Source organism: Cynocephalus volans, chromosome X, assembly GCF_027409185.1.
Source record: "Cynocephalus volans isolate mCynVol1 chromosome X, mCynVol1.pri, whole genome shotgun sequence".
NCBI classification, from domain to species: domain Eukaryota; kingdom Metazoa; phylum Chordata; class Mammalia; order Dermoptera; family Cynocephalidae; genus Cynocephalus; species Cynocephalus volans.
Genome location: NC_084478.1, coordinates 130,835,952 through 130,856,361, shown reverse-complemented (window position 1 = coordinate 130,856,361; position 20,410 = coordinate 130,835,952). Strand labels below are relative to the sequence as shown.

General features: G+C 33.4%; 1 protein-coding gene across 2 annotated transcripts in view; it reads right to left on the bottom strand.

Annotated features, from left to right (window-relative positions):
* Positions 1 to 20,410, bottom strand: part of WDR44 (WD repeat domain 44) — an 85,651-nt gene that overhangs the window by 31,875 nt on the left and 33,366 nt on the right. For both annotated transcript variants that reach the window (XM_063083314.1, XM_063083315.1), the window contains exons 3-10: positions 19,490 to 19,564; positions 14,090 to 14,720; positions 13,444 to 13,574; positions 12,272 to 12,367; positions 9,538 to 9,674; positions 8,514 to 8,597; positions 3,820 to 3,926; positions 2,909 to 3,060 (exon numbers count right to left, since the gene is read on the bottom strand). In XM_063083314.1, coding sequence (XP_062939384.1) covers positions 2,909 to 3,060; positions 3,820 to 3,926; positions 8,514 to 8,597; positions 9,538 to 9,674; positions 12,272 to 12,367; positions 13,444 to 13,574; positions 14,090 to 14,720; positions 19,490 to 19,564 — 1,413 coding nt within the window. The remainder of the gene's footprint in view (positions 1 to 2,908; positions 3,061 to 3,819; positions 3,927 to 8,513; positions 8,598 to 9,537; positions 9,675 to 12,271; positions 12,368 to 13,443; positions 13,575 to 14,089; positions 14,721 to 19,489; positions 19,565 to 20,410) is intronic.

Sequence of the window (20,410 nt, the reverse complement as noted above, 5' to 3'; positions counted from 1 at the left end):
CTGGCCAGTGTAAGGATTGAACCCTGGACCTTGACGTTATGAGCACCATGCTCTCGCCAACTGAGGTAACTGGCCAGCCTGGCTGCAACTTTTAAAATTAAAATCTAAACAGATTCCCTAATCAAAGGCACAGTATCATTTATCCAGTTCTGAGTTTTATCACTGCCTTCCCTCTGTTCCTAGCATTTTTAGGAGTAACTGCAATACAATTTGTGCACTTTTGACATCTACATTGGTACATTTGAGTTTGGGCAGAGAACTTGACCCTCCACCTCTCTCCTTGTTTTAGCTGAGTATCTCACTTTACAAAATATATTGAGCTTCTGAAATATTTCCATAAATTACTTAAAATATAATAGAAACACTTTAAATATTTTTCAAAATGACAGACCTAATTTAAAGGCATTAAAGTTTGGTACCTTTACATAGCTTTCTTGATGATACAGGCCGAAAGTTTACTTATTCAGTAACTCATTTCTTGGCAAGCCCATTTACAATAGCTACCAAAAAAATAAAATACCTAAGAATAAATTTAAATAAGGATGTGAAAGATCTTTACAATGAAAACTACAAAACACTGATGAAAGAAATTCAAAAGGACACAAAAAATGTTCATGAAAGACAATGTTCAGGGATTGGAAGAATTAACACTGTGAAAATGTCCATACTACTGAAAGCAAATTACAGACTCACTGCAATTCCCATCAAAATATCAATGGCATTCTTCACAGAAATAGAAAAAACAATCCTGGCATTCTTCACTGAAATAGCAAAAAACAATCCTAACATTCATATGGAGCAACAAAAGACCCCAAATAGACAAAGCAATCCTGAGCCAAAAAAATAAAACTGGAGGCATTATACTACCTGACTTCAAATGATACTAAAGAGCAACAGTAACCAAAACAGCATGGTACTGGCATAAAAACAGACACATGGACCAATGGAACAGAACAGAAAGCCCAGAAATCAACCCTGGTACTTACAGCCAACTAATCTTCAACAAAGACACCAAGAACATACATTGGGGAAAGGAAAGCATCTTCTATAAATGGTGTTGGGAAAGCTGGATATCCATGTGTAGAAGAATGAAACTAGACACCTATCTCTCACAATGGATTAAAGACTAAAAAGCTTTTGCACAGCAAAAGAAACAATTAACAGAGCGAAAAGACAACCTACAGAATGGGAGAAAATATTTGCAAACTACATATCTGAAAAGGGATTAATATTCAGGATACACAAGGAAATCAACCTAATAGTAAAAACAATCTGATTAAAAAATGGGCAAAGGAACTGAACAGACATTTCTCAAAAGAAGACACAAATAGGTATATGAAAAATGCTCAATATCACTACCATCAGAGAAATGCAAATCAAAACTATATTGAGATATCATCTCACCCCAGTTAGACTATTATCAAAAAGACAAAAAATAAATGCTGGCAAAGATGCAGAGAAAGGGGAACCCTTATACACTGTTGGTGGGACTATAAATTAGTGTAGCCATTATGGAAAACAGTATGGAGGTTTCTCAAACAACTACAGATAGAACTACTATAGGATCCAGCAATCCCACTACTGGGTGTATACCCAAAGGAATGGAAATCATCATGTCAAAGGGATGCCTGCACTCCCATGTTTATGGAAGTTCTATTTACAATAGCCAAGAGTTGGAACCAACTTAAATATTCATTGACAGATGATTGGGTAAAGAAAATGTGATATATATGCACAATTGAATACTATTCAGCTATTAAAAAAAGAATGAAATTCTGCCATTCATAGCAGCATGGATAAGCTTGGAGAAAATTATGTTAAGTGAAATAAAACAGGCAAAGAGAAATACTGCATGTACTCACTCATAACTGGGAGCTAAAAAATAAATAAATTTAAAAAGAAAGATATAACAATCACAATAATACACTGAACTTTTAAAAGGAAAGAACAGAACTGAGGTTACCAGAGGCATGAAAGGGGGAGGAGTAGGGGGGTAAGGGAGGAATTAGTAAAGGGATACGAAAATTGATTACACTGTATAATGTCAAATATAATAATTATCCTGATTTGAGCATCACATATTGCACACAGGTACTGGTAGTCAATGCTGTACCCCACATATATGCCCAATCGACTGTGTTACAATAAAAAAGTTTTAAAAAGTTAATACTGATAAATGTACTTATATTTAATAAAGTCAGTAATTTTCAATTAAAAAAAAAAAAGCCAGGCACATAGAGAAATACCACATGTTCTCACTCATAAGTGGGAGCAAAAGAGAGAGAGAGAAAGAGAGAGAGAAGAAAAGAAAAGGGAGAGTACAGAACTATGGTTATTAGAGGTGGGAAAGGGAGAGAGAGAGCAGATAGTGAGCGGTTGGTTAGTGGACATAATAAAGTTAAACAGGAAAAGTAAGTTCTATAGGTGTACATCTATAATTAACAATAATTTACTGCATGTTACCAAATGGCTAGAATAGAAATCGAATGTCCTCATCACAAAGAAATGACTAAGTTTTGTAATAATGAATACACTAATTACCCTGATTTGATCATCACACATTGTGTACATGCATTGATATTTAACTCTGTACTCCACAAATTTGTATAATCAATGCATTTCAATAAAAAAACCCTATTGCAATGTGATCAGAAAATATTACTTGTATGATTTCTGCAGCTTTGCAGACTAATAAATGATTCATTTTTGAAAAAAGAACTCACTTCTTGAACAATAATTCAGATAAAGACTGTATTACATATTCATTAAATCAAATTAATATAAATTCACTATTCCTGAGTCAGGACAGCAAAATTACATACATAAGAAGAGATCAGTTTCATAGAAGCCAAAGTACTTCTTTCAACATAAACAGTTATCAATCCTGAAAAATGAAAAGTTTGCTTACCATATGTTCACCACTAAGATCTTGTACTACTTTGATCTGATCAAAATCATAAGGTCCTTTGAAACCATGTGCTGCTTTGAATTTAACTGGTCTTGTGTATGGCATTCCTTCATCATCACTTGATGAAGGATCATCTTGATCAGTATGAAATACTAAATAGAAAGGAAATAGAAATTACTACTAGCTAGTAAACATACAGATACCATCATATTTTCATATCTACTGCTTACCAAGAAAATTCACTAAATGGAAAAAAATTTTTGTCTATTACTATGTAACATATTGGTTAAGAGCACGTGGAGTCCAGTGCTAAATTGCCTGGGTTCAAATCCAGCTCTGTCATTTATTATTTATGTGATCACAAACAAGTCACACAACCTTTCAATTCCTCTCAAGGTTTTCATCTATAAAATGGGAATAATGATGGTACTTACCTCATAGGGTTTTATGGGACTAAATGAGCGAATTTAGGGAAAAGAGTTTAGAACAGTGTCTGGCAGAGAATAAGTACTATATAAGTGTTTATTAAATAAAACAAATGAGTACAATAATGACAAAGGCATAGGAGGTTAAGATCTGTGCAAATTTAGAAAATTTACCTAATTTTGAAAATATTTATAAAAACTAAATGGCCTTAAAAAACTAATTTACAACTGATTATTGAACACTCAACCCTTCCAAGTTGTCACAATCACAAAATATGTACAAACTCATGTTTAAGATATATAAATTCATTTTTCTTTGTACTCGTAAAATTAAATGATACAGTAACTTATGATTTATTGAAATACTAAGATGTTTAGCTATAAAGTCTTATTACTTTCAGTAGAGTGCTTCTTATAAACTACAGGCTAAATTTAGATGATTACAAATTAATCGAATATTCAGTAGAAATGTTCTATGTTACTTACCTTCATCTCTCACACTTTTAACTTTATTTATAGCACGTTCTCCATATTCCTCAGCAAGGTGCTTTGCTCTCTTTACTGATTTTCCAAGGAACTTCTTTAGTTGAGTACTTAACAAAAGTAAAAAAAAATTTACTAACTCAACTAACTATAATAAAAGTTCAGCAAGTCACAGATAAACATATTAGTTGTGATAGGTAAAGTATATTATATTGAAATAACTTTAAAAAAAATAAAAACAACAAAACATGAATAGTAGTGTTTGAGTTCCCAAATCCCTTGTTTTATGGAATAAATATATTCAAGTTAATATGGCTACAAAGGAAATACAGGCACTTTCCCAATTTACAATATCACATATTCCAGAGCATCAGTTTTCAATGGTGAATAATAATTGACTGGCAGGGGTAAAATGGGGAGGGGAGTATTTAAAGTGCAGATAATTGGGCCCCATCTCCAGATAATCTGATTTAGAGGGTCTGAAGTGCAGTGAGAATTGCTTTGAGCAGACTGCTTTAATGAAAAGAAAAGTAAAAGAAAAAAAAAAAAAAAAAAAAGGAGAGAAGACTGTTTTAGAGAGTTTTCCCTAAAAACAGATTTTACTACTGAAATGAAGGGTAAAGAGGTATTTACTTACAAAACAGAATGCTTTGGTAGCCTAGGATGGTCCCTTGTTCCTTCTCTTTCAGTTTGGGTATTTGCATCTAATAAGATAAGGCTGAGCTTTCCCAGTAAGTACTCCCCAACACAATGTAACACAAGTATGCATCTCAAGCTTCATTAAACAGGACTTATTTACTGCTTTTTCTATTACCTAGGTCTCACATTTCATATATTATTAAAAACAAACAACACGCGAAAATCAACTACATTGTATATTGATAAAATATTTTTTTTAAAAAAGAAAGAAATATTGTTCTCGACTATAGTCCAAAAAAAACCCCAAACGAACAAAAAACAAAGAACAGTACATGCTATTTAAAATAAAAAAAATTACAAATCAGTGGTAAATTTTTATCAATTCACGTGAGCTCATGATACTGGGGATAGTATTTTAAAAAGTTGCTAAGTTATATATACAAAGACGTTCACTGCAGCACTGTTTACAATAGGCAAAAAGTAGAAATAAACTAAATTTTCATCAACAGAGGAATGGATAAATAAGTGCTGGTATAGAACACAATAAAATGAAGGAGGCAAACCTCAGTTCTTTAAATGTGCCAAGCTCTTAGTCACCTCAGGGAGTTGGCATGTGTGCTTATTTCTGCCTAAAACACTCCTCCCCCGGCAAATTCCTATTCACTTTTTAGGACTCAGATCAAAACAGCTCTCTCACAATATGGCCTTTGATTTTAGACCAGGTTTTTCTGTTATATACTCCTACAGTGCCCTGCACTTTTTTTTTTATAACAATCACTACAAATATAGCTAGATTTATCTGTGTAATCACATGCTTGGCGTCTGTTTCTCTCATTTAACTGGAAGCTCTATGAGGGCAGAGACTATGATTGTTTTATTAACCATTGTATGCCCAGCATTTAACTCCCATGTTTGGCTCATAGAAGAATGCGATATATTTACTACCGGCACTGACATGAAGAGATGTCCATGATATACTAAATTTTCCAAAAAAAGCATGTTGACCAACTACAGGCATAGTGTAATCTCACTTTTGTGGGGAAAAAAAAATTCTATGGAGAATACAACAAACTATTAACACTGATTGATTCCCAGGGGTGAGATTATGGAAAACTTTCCTTTTCTATTTTATACATATCTGTATTACTTTTGACAACCAGAAAACACAGATGATATATAAATCATTTCTAAAGCCGCTATAAGGTCTCTATTACCTCTGAAGTTATATTTTCTGGATAACTATAGGTTTACTACTACTTTAAAAGCCAAGAAAACGAGTATTTTAATAATTTTGGATGAGAATATTTCTAAAATATATACTTTCATGCCTTCTTAAACGGCACTTAATGTGTTAAGTTTCTTTCATTGATGAATAGGGTCATTGCTACCATCTTTACTGTTCTTTAATACATTCAGGGCCTTTCAAATGGATGGCAGGTGGGCCATATTATTGGTTTCCTCCTCAGCCATCAAGGCAATGGGGCAAGGCCCAGGGAAGCTAGAACCCTGGCCCAATCTCTTCTGGCTCTCAGTTGCCTCGTCAGTATACTCCAGCATTTAGTGCAAATATTACCATGTTCTACGTGTGTCGTGGCATGAGAAAAGGTTAGAAAGTGCTGCTGTAGGGAACAGTTGTGCTACACTGAGTTCTTTTATCATTTTTCTGATTCCTGTCTTACAATCAGAATATTACCTGACATTTTTATGTGTCAATTAACATGTTGCCACAGTTTGCTGCTTCTATTTTGCTATAAGCGCAGACACTAGATGACCAGAATTTTTAAAAAATGATGTAAGAAGTAAGGATAATGGTTTTGAATAAACCTGAGGAGCTTTACTCTTAGAAAAATGATGAGCTTTAGTGCATGGACTCTGTGACATCTCTCCTGGATGTGTATCTGTCTCCTCAGTAATTTCTAATTCTTAGGTTCCTGATAGTTGCCACTACTGTTAGACAGCCAAGTTCCAGATATCTGAGGTATTATCATATATCTGCATTTTAGATACACATATTCTAAAAATTTTCATTGCCTCCTTTGATACACACTAGGAAAAGATCAGACTCAAGCAGAGAATTCACTTTGATCTTAGACTTAATTATTGCCAATTTAGTGACGTGTATAATCAGGAAAAATCTGTATGTCCGCCATTAAGCTAGACATTTGTAGGGGGAAACAGGATGACATGATCACAATTCGTTTCCAAGATATGGTTTAGTTGTTTAACATGTATTTGTCTTGCTTTTAAATAAGAAAGCAGTTTAAGATAACATATGATAAAGGTTAAAAGTAAGTTACATAGACTATAGATATCACTGAAATTGAGAAAAGAAAGAAATTTGCTATGAACTGGAGGAGTCAGGAAGAATCTCATAGTTAGGTTTAGAAAGACAAATAGGATTTGCAGAGATGAAGAGAGAGGAAAAAGACAAATTTTACTAACTTCTAGTAACACTTCGGGGCCTACTACTATAAGAAACATAATACAAGGATGATGCAACACTTATTGGTCATTTACTATATGTCAGATACTTTAAAATTGACTAAATACAAGTCAAGGGCTCACAATTCATTAGCCGGGGGCAGGGAGCAGTGATGGGTGGACATGTAAACTAGACAGAGCATAGATTTATCTATTTTTTATTTTTATTTTTTTGAGATATCAGAGATCCCATTTATTCACATAAATCTGAAGGTGACTTTACACTTTTCATCACTCCATCAATACACGCATTTTTTATATACACACAAAATTATATATATATGTATACATACTATATATAGCTATATAACTACATACATAAAATCTTTTATTCCAAAGCATTTATCTCTCACACTGATTATTGCATGTATAATAGTCTATTTTGAAATTTCTTTATAGAAGGTATAATCTTCTTGGCATTTATTTTTCAAGGACTGAAAACAGTGCTATTAACTAAGTGCAGTTATTAATGATTGTAGGCTCATCACTCAACAATAAAATTTCTATTTAAAATTTTCTGCATTAATGCTGTCTATATGTCATCTGAATATGTCAATGATCTACTACTGGTATTATTTTAAAGTGGAATGTTTTTTCTATTTTCTTTATTGAGTTCAGATATACTAAATAATTTTACGAAATGAGAGGTTCTGTAAACTAGCTGTCATGTGAATAACCTTTGTAGTGGCTTTGTGAAATTAACTAATACTGGTATAAACTTTCTCACAAAATAACATTGTTCCCTCCCCCCAAAAATTTTTAAATATGTTCAAACTTCTTTTCTACATGGTAAGAAAATTAGTTTTTTGTTTTTTGGTTTTTTTTAATTTTATTTTGTCGATATACATTGTGGCTGATTATTGCTCCCCATCACCAAAACCTCCCTCCATTCTCCCTCCCCCCCTCCCCCCCAGAGCATAGATTTAAAATGGTATGGTACTACTGGGTATATACCCAGAGGAAATGAAATCAATATATCAAAAACACACCTGCACTCCCATGTTCACTGCAACACTATTCACAATACCAAGAAATGGAATCAACCTAAATGTCTATCAATGGATGAATGGATTAAAAAACTGTGGTTTGTATATATATACCACACAATGGAATACTATTCAGCTATAAGAAGTTATATTCTATCATTTGCAACAACGTGGACGGAACTGGAAACCATCATGTTAAGTGAAGTAAGTCAAGCACAGAAAGACAAATACCACGTGATACTCACATGTGGAATAAAAAAATAAAAAATAAAAAATAAAAAAAAAAAAAGTGGTGCTCATAGAATTAGAGAATAGAATAAGAGTTACCAGAGACTGGGAGGGGAGAGGGCTGGGGAGGAGGCAAAGTGGTGGACTAACTCACACAAAACTATACTATCGACCTTAAGTGAATCATTGTGTAGTATACGCATGTTTTGAAACAACACACTGTGCCCCACAAATACATACAAGTAAATGTTAAAATTTTTTAAAAAGGAAAAAGATAAAAAATAAATAAAATGGTATTTTTAAAACTAAATTACTTTTTAAATTAAAGTTTAAAATGGAGAAAAGGGATGCACTGTAACTCACGTTTTCTGTTTTAACCTTCCACCATCAGTATCTGTTGGCTGAGACTGTAACTTTTCTTCATCATCTGACTGTGCCGCATCATTACTATAAGAAGGGGAAGTAGTTTTAAAAGAAACCATTTCTCCTACACTTCTCAAAAATCTCTATTTATACTTACTATATAATCAGCTAATCAGAATAAGAAAAAGACTGTATTAATAAGCTTTACATAATTTTAAACAATAACCCAGAGAATTTAAAGGCTTCAGAGATTGAAAAATAGAATTTTTTAGATGCAATGTACAAAATACAAGTGAATGCAATTTAGAAATTTATGAAAAACCTACTGGGCAAAATGTACTACACAGACATGATAAAATAACTTGGAGATATCGTCCTCCTCATGTACATCATGTATTATATTTAACAACAAAAAAATTCTTACTTTTACAGAAATTATTCCTTACATTTACATACATCTCACAGTAAAGTCAATCACCTCATTCTAAATTCATTTTCTGACCCTATGAGAACAGCACAAATATTTTAAAAATTTATGATTCTTAAAGCAAGGTTTCAGAAAACTAGCCATTCCCACATTTTAGCTTCAATGTGTTTTTATACTGTCTCTAGTTTAACATAAATCATCTTAACAGAAGAGAAACTAAATACAACGGTACTTCAAAAAGTTTGTGGAAAAATTGAATTAAAAGACAATACTAATCCTTCCATGAACTTTTTGAAGACACCCTCGTACTATGGGATTTAAGATGTATGTTATTTTCCCCAAGTAACTGTACAGTCATAAGAGAGAACAAAGTTAAGAAGTATATACAAGGGTACATTAAAAAGTTCATGAAAAGATTAGTATTATCTTTTAATTCTATTTTCCATGAACTTTTTGAAGTACCCTTGTACATTAATAGAGTTCCAGATTAAAAAAATACTGAATAAAACCGAATTAGGGAATGTCATAGTTCATAAATGGGGAACTCTTTACCACTCTGAAATACTACAGATAATAAATAACAACATTAGGCCATACCTTACATATTCCTTCGTCCTTCTCATGATGTGTAGAGTGAGAGGATTAATACCCGTTGGCAGTTTCTCTTCCGCAAGACTCAAAGGTATTTCTTCTCCAGTATCCAGGTTCTTAATCATTACACTGGCTAAAATTTCCTGAGGTATAAAACAACACCAAGATGACCTATAATTTAATTATCTTTTGAGTCTACAAAATCCTCAAAAATTTAAGCTAAGAAGTTTCTAGATTTTCAGACAAGATAGGGAGCAAATGAGAGTGTGGTAGTAGCATCAAGATAGACAAACAGATCAATGAAACAGAAAAAAGATTCCAGAAATATAACCACACATATACAGTCAGTTAAGTCAATTATATTTTGACAAAGGTACAAATGCAATTACAATGAGTAAAGAATAGTCTGTTAAAAAGATGGTGCTGGGACAACTGAACTTCCACATGTAAAAAAAAAACAAAGAAAAACAATGAAATGTTGATACAAGAAGCAGGAGAATCCTTTCTGGGTTAGGCACAAGATTTCTTTTCTTTCTTTCTTTTTTTTTTTTTTTTGCAGCTGTCCAGGACAATAGGCAAGATTTCTTAAAATCCTATTTGGGTTAGGAAAGATACCAAAAGCATGACCCATTAAGTTAAAAAAATTAAGAAATTGGACTTCATCAAAATTAAAAACTTTTCCTCTGTGAAATATAATGCCGAGAATGTAAATACATACAACAGATAAAGACAAAATATTTGCAAAACAAATCTCTGACAAAGGATTTATATCTATCATGTTTTAAAAAAACCTCTTAAATCCCATTAATTGAAAAAAAATCAATAAAATGCAAAAATGATTTCACAAAATATATAGGAAAAAAAGATATACAGATACTAAATGAGTATGTGAAAATTTGCTCTACTTAATTAGTCATTCAGCAAAAGAAATTTAAAACCACAATGAAATACCACTGCATACCTAAAAGAAAGGCTACAATTAAAAAACAAAAACCCCAAATACTGACACCAAGTGCTGGCAACTGAAACTTTCATACATCTCTATAGGGAAGACATATTGCAACTTTAGAAAACAGTTTGCCTTTTTTTTTTTTTTTTTAATAAAGCTAAAATTCTACCCCTAGATATTTACCCAGGTGAAATAAAAATATGTTTATTCAAAAACCTTTACAGTGACTATAAGTCAATTAAAAAAACTGGAAGCCAAATGTCTTTGAACTGCTGTATGGATAAAAACCTGCTATATCTATCTATACAATGAAAAACTACTCTGCAATATAAAGGAATGAATACTAATACATCCAAAAAAACACAGATGAATCTCAAATGCATGATGCTAAGAAAAGGAAGTCATCTTAGAAAGAACTTAGGTGCTGTAAGTTAAAATGGAATGCAAATAAGATTTTCTGATGGAAATAATGGTATATGTTAGAAGGAACTATTCCAACTTTTTATTAAAATGACTGTAAATACCACAGTTAGATAATAATAAATGATATACATTATAAAACATTCTAAAATTTGTATGTATGTTGGATAAGGAGACAAAATAATCATCTACATAAAATCATATATGTGTGTATGTATGTGTATAATAGTATCTTTATCATAAAAAAAGAAGTTTCTAGATACATTCGATACTATACACAATAATTTTTAATATTTTTGTTGAGATATAATTCACATACCATAAAATGCACTCATTTAAAGAATATAATTCAATGATTTTTAGCATATTCACAGAGTTGTGCAACCATCACCCCAAAAGGAAACTTCTTACCCATTAGCAGTCACACCTCACTTCCTTTTCCTCCTAGCCCCTGGCAACAACTAATCTACTTCTGCCTCTACGAATCTGCCTATTTTGGACATGTGGTCTTTTATGTCTGGCTTCTTTCACTTAGCATGATGTTTTCAAGGTTCATCCATGTTGCAGCATAGATCAGTACTTCATTCCTTTTTGATTGCTGAAAAGTATACCATTATGTGTGAGTGATGGACATTTGGGTTGTTTCCATTTTTGGCTATTATGAATACTGCTGCTATGAATATCTATGTGCATTTTTTTATGTGGACATATATTTTCATTTCTCTTCAGTATATACATAGAAATGGAGTTGCTGGGTCATGATAACACTATGTTTAACATTTTGAGGAACTGCCAAACTGTTTTCCAAAGTATAATAATTTTAAAAAATGTGTTGTTTTAAAGAAAAACTAAGATTTTGCTTCATAACTTCATTCTGAATAAATCAGCCAATCAATACATATTAAATTTTAATGGTAAGAAACAATTAAAATGGTAAAAAACATTTTATATTTGTGTGTCTATAATATCAAGTTCTTTTTAAGCCCACTTTCTATAAAAACATGGACTTTGTTTTCAACATATTTATTCCACTATACAATTGTGTGAAAGGGCAAGTTTAAGTCAGAGATGCAAGCAAGATCCAGCATCTCAAGAAAACAAAAACTAAGACAATCTTCAATTTTCATTTTCTCTTATACATGATCTTTTTTCCCTAACAGCAATAAACTTGAAAAAATTTAAAATTGTAATAAACTATATATAACATAAAATTTACCATTTTAACCTTTTTTTAAGTATATAGTTCAGGGTCATTAAACACATTTTACATTGCTGTGCAATCATCACCACTATCCATCTCCAGAGCTTCTTCATTTTCCCATTATGATTTTAATACTTTGTTTTTATGAACAAAAAAAAGTCTAATTCTACCTCATCAGTAAGCTCTCTCCCAGAGTTGGATCTAGGTCTCTGAGGGCCCATCACTTCACCTGCTATTGTCTGCCCATCAGGTGCTTTTCCATTTTCCTGAAATTATAATGTTATAAATAGAAAGGAGACTGAGTCAATTTCTATAAATTTTCAATTATTCATTACCACACACAGTTCTAAAGAATTCCATAACTCAGATAATGGAACCTACTGAAAATTTAAATGCAACACTCTATTTCAGTCCTTTACTATTCCCAGCATGCTGAAAAACATTAGGTACCAACACTTTTGCTGCCCATGAAATAATGTCTCAGTAGTCTTGAAAATAAATAATATTCTACATAAACCTGTCTGAAAAGCAGTTCTCTACTAAGATTGCTAGTAACCTGGGCTGAATGTGGGTATCTCAAAGGCAGGGGTCAGGTCAGCAAACTTTTTTCTATAACTAGCCAGATAGTAAATATTTTAGACTTTTTTGTTCGCATACAGTCTCTGTCGCATATTCTTTTTGTTTTTATTCAACAACCCTTTAAAAATGTAAAGGCCATACCTAGCTTGGGGACTCGACAAAAACAGGCTACTGCTGACCCCTGCTCTAAGGGTATAATAAGACTATAGTGTCATATCTCCCAGTCTGCCCCACCCCAGCTATGACATAAGTAACCCTGGGTCCCAGAATTTGGTTGTGGTAAAATTCATATTATCAAGTCTGTTGTACAGCCCACTGGCTAGCATATAAAGATTTTTATGATTAGGAAAAGGAAATTATAAAAAAGAGTGAATTTTGACCAATACAAGTCAGGTAAATGAAAACTGTAGTTGGTGCTTATTAATATCAATAATATTATAAATAGCAGTATCTGTTATTTTTTTAATGCCTACTACCTGCCAGGTACTTGGTATACTTTAGCTCATTTCATTCTTGCAAGAAACCTTGAAGGAAGGCTTTTTCCCCCACTTTATCAATGGGGCATCTAAGACTCAGATACTAAATAGCTTGCTAGGCTCACCCAGCCAGTTAGTAGCAGAGCTGGACAAGGGAAGTAAGGAAGCCAGGTTGCGGGACAAAAATATATTTGGCCTGGAGAAGAAGGAAGGTTCAATAATCAACAGCCCAGCCAGGTGCAGAAAGCCAATAAAGCCTCTATCAAAAATAACAGTAATTCACCAACCTGGGCAGTTACTATTTTATCTCCACTGGTAGCACTTGCCAAATCAAGAGAAGGCTGAGAATCCCTGACTGTACTCTCTGAAGCCACGTTTGTAGTTAGGAGAGAATCAGATGTAATATTCTCTTTGGGAGCTGCAACGATAATAACAATATTACTAATAATAACAACAACACTAATAGCAACAACTAGTATTTATATAGGACCTTATACATAGCGTAAAAAGTGCTTTAACTTTCATATTTGTTTGATTCTTATAACAACCATGTGAAGAAAGTGGTTTTATTAGTCTTGTTTTCTATAGAGGGAAAACATGCTTTAAATGAGTTATTTAACTTCCTCAAGACCACACAGCTCATACATGAAGAGATATAGGACTTGAATTCAGACCTTAAGTCTCCAAATCCCATGTTCTTTTCACCATGCCACAGTCTCATATTTGAAAAGTTTGAAATCTGTTGAAATGTTCACTTATAGTAATATCACCAACATAAAAATTTTCACTTTTTGTCTATTACTAAAGAAATAATTTTTAAAGCATGGTCATCAGCATGGTTTACATAGCATAAACCAAAACAAAAGCAGAAAGTTGAACAGTTTCAACTCCAAAATCTCCCCACAAAAAACTTATTTTTTCATTAATACTTGCCGTCCAGATCTGGTGTTTTAAGAACCTCAAACTCCAATTCACTTTTCTTTTTTCTTGGTGGTGGAGCAGGTCGAGATGGAGGTGGGGGTCTAGGAGGTGGGAAATTAGTTGGAGGAGGTGGACGTGCTGGAACAGTCTTCTTTGTACTAGCCACTATATCAGGTTCTGGAGTAAGGTGTCTCGGGGGTTTGGCAGGAGCCACTTCTTCCACGGCAGCAAAATCTTTAGATAAGGACTTTGAGGACACAGGTTCTAGAACATCACTTTGTTTAACTTCCATTGCTTCCTTATTCAATACTTCTGCTTCAGTTTTAGGCACATTAACCCGCTCAGCTGAACTTATTTTAGTTAACTTAGTGGTTTCATCTACTGGCTTCTCATAGGTGTCATCAGAAGGAAAACATTTTGATTCTAATTCAGTTTCTTCAAATGCATTCTGACTCTCTGACTTTTTGCCATCTTCCTGTAGTACTTGATCTATGGCTAACAGTCCAGGTATATTGCTAGGATCTGTTCCAGTCATGACAGGACTGGCAGTAGCCTGATCGGACAGTCCTTTTTCTCTGGAATCCAAAGAGTCATCTTTAAGCTGTAGTACTTTCTGACTCTCCTCAATAATACTTTCAATAATCTGATGAAAGGTTAAAAAGCAGTTTTTAAAAATGAAGCTATATACAAAAACATAGCTAATCATTTATACGAGTGTATTTCAAATAGTTAATAAAAAAACAGAATTAAAAGATAATACAAATCTTTCCATGAACTTTTAAGACCCCCTGTATTGTACTTAGTATGTACCAAGCAATGTTCTTAACACTTTACTTATTTTAATCTTTCCAACAACTTTATGAGATTACACTCCCTACTGTCATCATTTTACAAACAAGAGAACTAAGGCATAAAGGGATCAAGTGATTTGTCTAAGGTCACAAAGTTAATAAGTGATGAAGCTGGTATAAACCCAGGGAGTTTGGTTCCAGAATCTACACTCTTAACCATCATAATAGGGAGTTTGTGTTAGTACATATAGTCACAAAAGTTCAATCAACCCTGTAAAATAAAGTTCAAACCTAATTTTATATTAAGACTCTTAATATCACAGTTCATTTACTTATTTATGCCAAATTAGTTGCAATAAAAGCCTGCTGGTTTGAGCCTAGGTAACGAAACCAAGAGAATAAAAATCCACTCAGGACAAGAATTCAAATTGTTTAGCTCTGAACTTAAGCTTATGACAGAAAAAGCCAGCAGATGCAGGGAGATTAACATTCTTAAACTACACCTAATACTCCACTATTCAGACTGATGGGAGGATCATGAAAAGAGATCAAACACCCAGTTCACCTTGCCTTTCCCCCCCCCCTTTATTTCTTCTCTGTAGTTGAAGAACTATAGACAGGCTTTCTATGTCTTCTACAACCATTTAGAAGAAAATATATTTTCCACCCAGTCTTGTCTTACTGATACATTAAATCTCTCAGCCCATTTATCCTTCCCCTATGTCCAACCATGGATAACTTCTGCTCTCTTAATTCCTTAGTTCCAGAATGTTAGTGGAATGTGTCACAGAACCATCCTGATCTGGCTTGCCACTATTCCATGTTAACTCAAACTGAATATTACTGCTGTTCAATAACACTCATCTCTGATTTCCCAAATTTTTAATCATAGAAATTACCTCACTTCTACCAGAGGGATATTAACTAGGGTCCACCTAGTTACTGAGCACTGAGGACCTTAGTGATAACAGAAGTCAGATTACAATGAGTTTAAGAATGAATAAGAGGTTAAGGACACCGAAACAGCCAGTACAGTTTACGCTTTCAAAAAACTTGGCTATAAATGGAAAAAGCTGCAAGAAAGTGACCTAGCATTTTAGAAGCTGAAGAGAAGAAGCCACTGAAAATGAAGATAACAGAGCAAAGTTCTGGAGAAGAAAGGAAAGAGGACCTACTGTGTATTTGACCCAATATGCACATTCTCATTTAATCATCACTGAAGACTTGTGAGGTAGCTCGATTACCTCCTTTCTACAAAAGCAGGAATCTGAGGTAAAGACATTAAGAATTTTGCTTAACATCCCACAGCTAATAAGCTACAAAGCCAAAACTGAAATCCAGGTCTTTCTTAAAAATCCAGTGTTCTTTGTATTATATCATGCTACTTTGGACAGAAAAAAACATAATAATACTTAATCTTCAGTGATAGATGACATTAAAAACAGGTAAGAGATGAAAACAAGTTTGCAGGTAAGAGAAGTGAGAGATAATGAAGAGGAATGGACTCAGGCTTCTTAGCCTCTAATGTCTACATGCAGTAGGAAGCAAGGTTATCTGCTGAAAGTGAGGAGGATGTGAGTGGGTATAATAAGCATGAGGTGAGTGTAAAAGACTTGAAATAATCACTATGCATAACTGAAAGACCCATGCCATTAGAGGGGTCAAAATGAGGTTGAAAATCCTGTCTTCCTTAATCCCCTGAGAATAATCTCCCTCTCCTCTGAAATTCTGTTATTCTTACTGTTCATTATAGTATGAACTATAATATAAATAAAAGGCAGTATATATAGGCTAGCTCTGCATATTTATTTTCCCAACATCAGATAATTAGTTCCTGGAGAGCAAGGCCCATGTTATCTGCCTCTTGATATGCCCCCATGACAACTAATTGTGGTGTCTGGCCCTGTCATTTTTTTCTGGGTCTTAGGAGGTAGCCAAAAGGGAAAGACCAAGAGAATAGTGAGAACGAAGACCAACATAGAGATGATCATGCTAAAGCACTGTTTGTTTCAAAAATCTCACTGCTTTCCCAGTGATTATAAAATCAAAACCAGACACTTTAGTATGACATAAGGCATTCCTGTAATCTGTTCCTAACTTTGGTCTCTAGACTCATCCTCAAACATTTTGCATATTTCCCATCTCCATCCCTTTGGTAATGCCTTCCTCTCCCATCTTTGCCTGCCTAAATCTTATCCATTCATTAAGAATCAGCTTAGATGCTACTTCCTCTAGGAAGTCTTCCTCATTCCTGCACCTAAGCATGAAGTAAGGTCTCCCTTTGTGTTCTTACAAAAGTTTGTAAGTTTATTTGAACACATTACACATTTAGTTTTGTGTTTATCCAACTTCCTCTACCAAAATATAAGCTACTTGAGAGCAGGTTATATCCCCATAGTCTTTATCATTAATGCTTGATACTTAACTGAAAATGCTAGAACTTAAACCTAGCGTCTTAAGCACCACTCCACTGCCCCACAGTGTTTTCTCAGCTACTTTTTCAGCTTCTAAACTCTCCTTAAAATCTCCTTTTTTGTTATTAAAAAAATTAAGAAGGGAAAGAAGGAAATGGCTAGATACACTGTAATACGTGTGTTTAACAGATATTGATGCATCAAATGAAACTGAGTAGAAATATGAAGAAAACCTAAAAATGGCAAGAGTGAAAGGTAGAACATAGAACTGTACACTACAAAGAGGCAAAAAAAAAAAAAAAAGTGCAAATCAAAGGGGAATACTGAAAAATCAAGAGTGCAGAATTGTGGGCAAGTTCTTTTTTTTAAATGGTTCTATTACTATTAAGTATGCTGAATAACACCACTTCTCTCAAAAAAGAAAATTTTCCTTTTAAAGGAAAAAGTATGATCAATTTTAAAATATGTAGTCCACATTTTCTGTACCCATTCATGTGTTGATGCACACTTAGATAGATTCTATATCTCGGCTATTGTAAATAGTGCTTCAATAAACATGGGTATGCAGATATCTCTTCACCATATTGATTTCATTTCTTTTGGGTATACACCCAGTGGTGAAACTGCTAGATGGTATGGGAGTTCTATTTTTCTATTCAGCCATAAAAAAGAATGAAATCCTGCTATTTGCAGCAACATGGATGGAACTGGAGGTCATGTTAAGTAAAATAAGCCAAGCACAGAAAGACAAATGCCACATGATCTCACTCATTTGTGGAATATAAAAAAGTTGATCTAATAAAAGTAGAGAATTGGATAGTGGTTACCAGAGGCTGGGAAAGGGAGAGGGGAGGGGAAAATGGAGAGAGGTCGATCAATGGGTACAAAGTTAAAATAAGATAGCAGGGAGAGTGGTGTTATAACACCAAGGTCAAGAGTTCAGATCCCCATATCAGCCAGCTGCCAAAAACAAACAAACAAAAACAACAAAAAATTAGATAGCAGGAATAAGTTCTAGTGCTCCATTACACAGTAGAGTGACTACAGTTAAGAATAATATATTGTACATTTCAAAAAAGAAGAAGAAAAAAAAAAAAAAAAGAAACAAGAGAGGATTTTAAATGTTCTCACCAGAGAAATGATACATAGTTGAGGTGATGGATATACCAATTACTCTAATTTGAGTATTACACATTGTATACATGTATTGATACATCACACTGTACCCCATAAATATATAACTGTGTTGATTAAAAATAAATGAATAAACTTAATTTAAAACCTTGAAAAATACGTAATCTGTTAAATTTCTGAATTCTATAAGCATAGAACAATGGCTCTTCATTGGGAACAATTTTGCCCCACACCCCTCTCCAGACATTTAGTGATGTCTGGAGACAGTTTTGGTTGTCATGACTGGAGGCTGGAGGGATACTGCTGGCAGATAGTAGGGTAGAAGTCAGGGATGCTGCTAAACATCCTACAATGCACACAACAGTTTCCCCTCCCCTCCACAAAAAAGAATTATCCAGCCCAAAATGTCAAGAGCACCACTGCTGGAGAAACTCTGGAGTAAAGAATGTGTCATTTTGTTGGCCTCTGGAAACCCATTTGCTACAGTAGTGCCTAGGGCACAGAAAACACTCAAAACTTGTATAAATGAATGAACACACACTATCCTGTCTTTCTCCTTGAGTTTTACCCTGAAACTGTAAACTGCTCTTTTTCAAAATTTTTATCTTGTGCTCAGCCTCTTCTAGTTAAACAACCTCTGAAGTTTCATAGTGTCAATTCTTTAAAAAGTATCAAAGGCATTATCAGAGTAAGGACTTATAATCTCTGACTCCTAAAGACAACAGAATTTGCTGCACTGAGCTTTTCAATACCCATAACTCTTGTTAGTAACCTCAAGAGTAGCTATGGCTTATTCTAATAAACATATGAGCATAAAAAATAAAACCATTTTTACAAAATACTGTTTCAAGGATAAATTACCAGATAGTTAGAATATCAAAATGACTTCTAAAAAGGCTGCCAAGTTTTCAATCACAAATTTGACAGATTCAAGAAACGTTTACTAACATGTACCACGTACTGAGCAGAGCACTACATTACAGAAATAGAAAATTTTGTTTCTAAATATTACACATGTAAATATGATAATGTGATGTCTACTATAAACTAATATTGGCATTTATATTTCCAACCTTTTTAGACACGTCTTGTTTCAATTCTTGTACAGGGTACTCATTTCCAACTTTGTATGCAGTATTCTCTGTTTCCTGTTTTAAAAAGAAAAGAAATAGAGACCAAATGATGATATCCTTTCTTTTAAAATCTGCTTTAAAAGGGTACAAATGAGAAAATATAGCATTAATAAAACAATGGTCCATAAAGAACTTAGGTGTATGTAAAGTGATAGATGCCCAGAGATTTTATACCAACTGGGACAGTGTGATTTACATAAGAAGGTTACCAATCAGTAATTTCCTATTTTTCTACTGTAATAGGATATTTATGTTTAAATGCAAAAACTTGCCCAACTTTTTAACATTAAAAACCTATAATGGAAAATAAGAACTTCTAAGTACTTTTGCAGCTGAAAAGGATTAAGGTTTTAAAGCAAAGTGTTAAATCAGAATTGTTATTTTTCCCAAAGTATTGCTCCATAAATATGTATAAATACAAAAGACGACATAACATATAAAACCACATTCAGAGAATACTTTTCTTAAAATTCTACATGCTTTAGATGAAAGTAATCAAGACTTAACCAGAAGTTAAATGAAGCCCCAAAACAGTAACAGAAGGAAAAAATTAAACCCACCAAAAATACATATATATCTACGTATACATTTATATACACATACGTACATATATATATATATTTGGGAGGTTAGAGACGATAGAAATGGATACTGCATTTCTGTTGGGAAAAAATTAGGGTAAAATAAGACAATCATATTTATAAATCATAACACAATATTCTTTTCCATCTTAAGTTGTTTTCATACTTATGGAAGTACAGCAATTTGAATGCTACAATTGATACTGAGAAAAATTTCATAATTCTTGGAGCACATCACAAAGCTCGCTATGGGAAGGTCACTATAACTATTTTTGACAAA